A 6,723-nucleotide genomic window follows, 5' to 3' on the forward strand; every position below is an offset into this window, starting at 1 on the left:
CTGTGTGATAACTGCAAATCGATTCCATTGTCATCACTTTTCAGACACAGCTGTGTATCCCCGTCTCCTCTCCCCCTGGAATTGCTGTCATTAATCCAGTCAACAGCATCCAGGGCAGAATGCCCATCACTTGTCTCCAGGCAGAGACCTTTAGTGGTTTGGTTTCAGGCATGGGACAACATTTTGTTTTATTTTAAAAGCTCCTGCAAATTGAACTGCATTTTTATGACACCATAACCCCAGGCACTTATTACACTGAGCAGAAATCATTCCGCCTGAATTTATTAGGCACAGCTGAGAATGTACAGGGACATTTCTGGCACTCTTGGATGGATCTGAATTTTAAAACATTTCCAAAATGTCTGTGATGAGGACTCCTTTAAATTATACTGTAGTTCAGAGGAGAAGTCGGTAGCTACACTCACAGCTTTCTGCACGCTTGTTCTGTGCTACTCAGGCAGAATTAGTGGTACAGTCCAGGAGCGTTGTGCCACTCTGGTGATGCAAGCAACTGTAAAACCCACTTTAGCGGGGTAAGGCCACCAGTGCGTACCATGGTTTTTATTTTCCACCCACAAGCTATAAAGTAATAACTTTGGCTAGAAAAGCACTTGTTTAATTGCATTTCTTTTTATAGTTCTTACTGCAGCTGGCCACGAAGAATAATCCAACGGGTGTTTTCATTTTGCACTCTCTACTCTTCCATTAAAGCCTTATAACGCTTTTTGAAAAGCTCCCTTTCGATTCTCCCTCTTTCCCTGGTTTTAAGGCTCTCTTTGTGCAGCAGCTGAGGTGCAGCCGCCAAGATTTCCGAATGATGGCTTGCATTTCAGCAGCAGGCTGTCAAGGACCTAGAACAGCTGCACTTTCCAGTCGTGATGGCAGAGGAATTTCCCTGAAACCCTGGCTCCTTCCATTTGGCTGACAGTTTTTGCTGGCAATTCTTTGCTCAGCTCTGCAGTATGTAGTGCACTTTTGGGAAAAAGTCCTGTCTACCATTAAGCTCTGTACAGCACTTGCATTTATCTGGCTTTGCAGACTCCTGAGCAGTCATCTCCAGTGTCCCTTGGGACTACCTCTTCTCCTTCAGCCCACTGAAGTCAATGTAAGAATGCATGTGCCCCTGCACACTGGGCTCTGTACCATGTGGAATCAGCCCAGTGGTAAGAATGGTTTCAAGAGTTGTCTCACTGAGCTGTCTTGCCCAACTAGAGGAAATGTAACAGCTGTCTTTAAAGGGAGCACATCTTGGGTTGGTAATGGAGCCAAACAGGAGACTTTAAACATTTTATTTTCCAGTTAATCCAGTACCTATTCCTCTCCACTTAATCCTCCTCTCAACTTATGTCCTTTATTTCACTGCCTTCTAAACCCCCATACTGATGAATAAAGGATTCATACTTTTTCTGAGAACAATGTGCACATCTGAACAGTCAAGCCATTAGGCCTTTGGTGGTTATTTTAATTAAAGTACTAATCTGTTCAAAATATAACAAGCCTGTTGCGCCATCTGGGCTGATTAAAGTTGCATAGTGAATTATTAATATGCTGATTAAATCCTTCAATTCGCTCCAAGTTCTAAGTGCATCCAAATGTTACCACTCAAAGGCTGCTTTATACAAATGGCTAGGGTTGAGTTTTGACTTCACATGAAATAATCCGGACTGGTTTAGTAACTGGAGACTCTATTCACTTTACCAGTAATTGGGCCAGATCTTTGATTCCGACTAAATCCCCTTTGCAGCACTTAAAAGTGTCCTAAGAATGCAGCTGGGGATCTCCCTATCCTAAGGGAATTCCCCACTGGCTGTATCCCCTGCAGCCCTGCATAGACTTAGCTGGTCGGACATTATTCTAGTGGGGTAAATATCTTCGAAAAATGAAAAGTATTAGACATATTTATTCAAATAACAAGGCTGTTCATGCTTCAGGGTGTTGCTGATTACCAGCTGGGATAAGGAAGGAACTTCTATCATGATGCATTATGAGCCAACTGTTGGAGAGAGGATTGGCTGCAGACACTAAGGACCCCTAGGATTAAAAATCATACACCTTTAGTCTCTGCTAAAATCTCTACTGCCAGCTGAACTGGGGGCCATGAAAGCAGTCATGACTCAGGCTAATGGCGTTTTCATCTCAGTGGAGAAACCCACTGGTAATTCTAGTCTGTTTCTCTTCTGCTGGCAGATGATTCCACTCATTTGGCTGAGTAACATAGAAAAGGATATTTAAAGATAAGTATTTTCTATTGAGGATCTTAGCTGCACTACTTCAAAAGCCTCACTCAGCAGACGCTGCACTTTGGAGTGAAAAGGCAGCTGGCTGCCATCAAACTGGCGGGTTAGGATCCTTAATGTTCACTTGTTCCTTTTAAACTGATTATACTTAAACATAATTATTATAATTAAACAGAGGGAAATCTGACTGTTTCTCTCTCTTGCTTGCACTGATTTAGGGAGGAGTCCAATATGCCTCTCAGAAGGTAGTAGTCTTGTAATTACGTGTGATCACAATGTAAGAGATAGCCCTGCCTGATATATACTCCAAACACAGTCTTATCTCAGTATGTTCTTAAGGCTAGAACAGTGTTTCAGTAATGTCTTCTAGCAGGTTCCATTCAACAACCTTAAAACTCTTAGTACATCTTAATTCTCACTGCACACCTCTGATGTAGACACAATTGTCTGCATTTTACGGGTGGAGAAACAAAGGCACAGAGAAGTGAGGACTTGCCCACAGCAAATCAGTGGCAGAGCCAGAAACAGAACCCAGACCTCCTGACTCCCAGCCTCGAACTCTAACCACTACAGAATACGTCCTCTCTTAGCCTGACAACATACAAGACTTTTTCTTGAAAGCTAGAGGTGTCCAAGCCTTTAAACACGCAGCATAAGTAATGCTCATGGAGCAAAGGTGATGAAGAGTGGGAAGTGGTGCAGGAATGGAGCAGCCAATGGGAATCTGCATGTGGCTGGGGTAGTGGTTAGTCTTGGGGAACTGAATTTTTCAGACATATTTCTCCCTGTCTTTCAAAGCCGAGGCTGAATCTCCCTGCAGCTGCTGGCCCCCATGTGCAGAGCTCTACTGATCTGGCTTAGTTGGGCGTTAATGGGACTTTTCATACTCACAGGACTATGTTGTTTTTTGCAGGTGAATGGCCACCTGGACTACATGAAGCAAATGGACACTATCCTGAAGGCTGTGGGCATTAAAACCAAGGAGTGTCGTCTGGAGGAGAAGGGGAATCCCAGCCTTTTCTCCAACCAGGGTGAGAAAAGTCAGACGACAGCCGGCAGTGAGAGTCAGGCAGAGGAAAGCACCTTGGGAGATGATAAATCCATCAGCCATGATCACTGGTCCTGGCAGCCTGTACCCAGCGAAGGACTGCAGCCTGGTGACAGGAACTCGGATCTTGCACACCCTGAGGTTTCTGAATTTCCAGGCTCTTTGGATGCCAGCAGAGACCAGAACCCAGCCAGGCTGGAAAAACCTTTACTGGCCAACTCTTTGCCCTGATTCTGCTGCTCATGTTCTGGGAGGAACCTTCCTTCCCTGCGCTGGCTGTTCAGACATAAATGACCTCAAAAAGCCGGCAGTACACCAAGGTCTGGACTGAATCCCTGCCTCAGAATGAATTAGTGGCTCTTCCCTTGGTCGCTGCATCATAGCCACAGCACGCGATCTGTCCAGCACTCCAGTGCAGAAGGGCATCTACCAAACCCCTCCCCTCAAAACAGCACTGGTGCCATTGGCCAGTTCTAGGGGCAGTGACTACAGAACATTCATTCCAGGGGAATCTCAGGACTTGTGGATCTATAGGACCCTCCAGAAAATGGATGTGACAAACCAGTTGTTAGCAAAAGTAATAACGTTCCTAGCTGCTGTGCTGTTGCATTAGAGAGGCACTAGACCCATCGAATAACCCAGAGATGTCTGTCTTGACAGGAAACAAATCAGGAATCCTTTTGAGTGTGTTATGGTGGGAGGATGTTCTGCTAGGATTAAAACCTCTCTCACATGACTACAACCCTGCGAGCTGCCCAGCGGACGGGGGTGGGATGCCATGGTCACTGCTCCCTCCTGTTTTCCCATCACTTCATGCTACATAATGGGACATGCCAGCAGCTAGTCTTAGAGCTGGTGTGGAAAGGCCCAACTGCTGCCATTGCAGGCACATGGTCTGCCAGGCTGCTTTGATCTAACAGGGGAGCAGCAATCTGCTTTCCAGAGGGGAATATTGATTGCTGTGACAGACGGGGCTGAAATCTCACAGCCGTTCTTGCGCCTCTCGGGTTGGTTCTGTTTCCTCCCCTCCTACCCATGAAAAATTCATGACTGAGTGGGAGTTTGAAATGACATCGGCTCTCTCCCTTGTCCCTCTAGCTTCTGCCCTAGGAGCGGCTCATGGCTGGCTGTTGTGTCAGTGGTGAGCCCCCCACTCCTCCTCTCCCCTTAGTGCTTTTGTGCACAAACTGGCACAGAGACTGACATACTGATGTACTGGCCATGTCACTGATGGTGCGTAGAGATGCTTTAACAAGGTGCTGTCGCCCTACACTGGAGCCCTGCACGTGGAACAGAACCCCAAAGAGAACACTTCAGCTGCTGCTTTCAGGACCACATGGAAACTGGCATACAGCGTAGGAGCGTTACTGGATCAAAACCTTCCGAGCTACTGCCGCTGGGTTCTCCTGCGTGCAGAGGAAAGGACCCGGGGCAAATGCTTAGCTGCTGTAAATCAGCATAGTGCCCCTCAGTTCAGTGATGGATATACACCAGCTGAGGCACTGGCCTTTATTCGCTGGGGAACAACTGTCACCTTTATAAGAAAATGCTGCTGTAACTTGTGAGTCTTAGGGAACCAGGTGACTTGATGGGCATTGAGAGTATCCTGGAGACCAGGAACCCCCTGTTCGGTATTCTCACTAGGAAATTAAAAGGTTTAATTTGTTTTGCATTGTTGGAGTTTTTATTTGTTTGTTTTTTTAATGTGGCCAGGTATGTTTGGAGTTTTACATGTACAGTTGGGCTTGATTCACCTGTGTCTGTCCATCGCAGATCTTTTTAACCAGCCTTTCATATGGAGGCAATAGAGGGAGCAAACCCAGGTTCATTCATCGTGACTCTGCTAATGGCTGGTTGAGACGTTGCACAAGACATTTTGTGAAGTCCCTGCCTCAGTTTCCCCATATGAGCATATCCCCGGTGGGGACTGGGACAGTTTGCCAAATGTTTTGCGCTCCCTGGATGAAAGGTGCTAGAGAAGAACAAAGTCTGTTTCTCGTGATTTTACCATTGAGTTGGCATCACCAGCTTGAACTGTGCAGTTTCTGCCTAGGCTCTGAAGGGCAGTAACCATACTCCACTTTCATTGCATGGCCCTCATGCAGCTCCTTTCCACATAAACAAGGGAATGTGTATTTGCAGTTTCCAAAATGTACAGGAGTGGCTGTGTCTGTGACCTGCTCAAGGAGACCATTTGTGGACTTTCACTCCACTCCCCAAAATCATAGGTGAGGGGGAACCATGCACCATGGGCTGCACCAGGCCCAGGCATCGAAAGCCATCTGGGATGGAGAGGTCTGTGTTCCCTAGAGAAAGCAGGTCACCTCCCTGCTTATAGAGGACAGCCTGCTCCTTAGAGAGCCCAGGCACTGGCTTTGGAAAGATTGTCTTGAGGTCGTGTTGGACATTCATTGTGATCTCAGCTTTGAGGTCACCAAGGAGCTCAGGATGTCCTAACTCTTAGGTTCTCGGCCTTCATGCCCTCTTTGGCCACAGGGGCAGTACTTCATCTTGGCTGCAGGTTAGAGGTCAGAGCAAGGATTCCAGCTAAGTTGCTGTCCCTGTGCAGGAGCTCCAAAAGGGCCATGCTCCAGCGTGATCCCTTGTCTGATTATTCTGGCTCTCAGCTGCAATTCCTCCTTGGGGCTTGCAAAAGATGCATGCTGCTGCAGCTCAACCATGCCTTTGCAGGCTGGGGTATACTTACCCTTCCGCTGCTGGCTGGTGCAGCAGGATTCAGTCCAGTGGGCTGTCAAAGACTTACACCCCATGCTAATTACAGCATCAAGTTTTATGTTTAAAATAATACAAGTTGGTAAAATCTTGCTCCAAATGCAGGCTTAGTAGGAAACTAAGCCTGTTTCGGGGGTGGAAAGTGGGGGCATAGGCTGGTGCTGCTGTTATTGACACATACACAGTCTTCCCTCTATGGCCAGGCATCACGTCAATACTAATACCATAGCATATCTTTTATTCCAACTTTTTTACAAACCTTGTGCACCAATCACTTCTCCCACCATTGAAGCACTGCAGCCATGTCACAGGGCATGAGAATAAAACTAAACCTTGTATCCAAAGTGCGGGGGCAGTTGTAGGTAGGAAAGTTGCAATTGCCCATCTCAAAGTTCAGCCAGGACACCACCTCTACCGTTACCTCTAGCATATTTCATGCTGCACCGTGACTCAGGCTTAACGTCACAAGGCACAATGAGCAGCAGCAGCGCCAAAATGCAGAGCAGATTTGACTTTTTCCCCCTTAAAAGAGTTTCCCCCTGATTTTTTCAAAACACAAATGTCCATTATAATGAATCCCTTCCCTCCAACAGCATCCAGAATGACGACAACGCCATGGCGCCGTCACTTAGCCACATTTCATCTGAGTCTCTCAAAACACTTTACAAAAGTGAGGGGATCATTCTTATTCCCCACCTTACAAGT

The 6,723-nt window shown here is 46.7% G+C and overlaps 1 protein-coding gene across 4 annotated transcripts in view; it reads left to right on the forward strand.

Annotated features, from left to right (window-relative positions):
- Window positions 1-4,951, forward strand: part of TMCO4 (transmembrane and coiled-coil domains 4) — an 83,606-nt gene extending 78,655 nt beyond the window's left edge. For 2 of the 4 annotated variants that reach the window (XM_050931328.1, XM_050931329.1), the window contains one exon: window positions 3,151-4,951. In XM_050931328.1, the coding sequence (XP_050787285.1) occupies window positions 3,151-3,516 (366 nt within the window). In that variant the 3' untranslated portion in view covers window positions 3,517-4,951. The remainder of the gene's footprint in view (window positions 1-3,150) is intronic. The other 2 variants (XM_050931330.1, XM_050931333.1) reach the window with 2 other exon arrangements.
- The last annotated feature ends 1,772 nt before the right edge of the window (window positions 4,952-6,723 follow it).

This window comes from Gopherus flavomarginatus, chromosome 21 (genome assembly GCF_025201925.1).
Source record: "Gopherus flavomarginatus isolate rGopFla2 chromosome 21, rGopFla2.mat.asm, whole genome shotgun sequence".
Classification (NCBI taxonomy): Eukaryota; Metazoa; Chordata; order Testudines; family Testudinidae; genus Gopherus; species Gopherus flavomarginatus.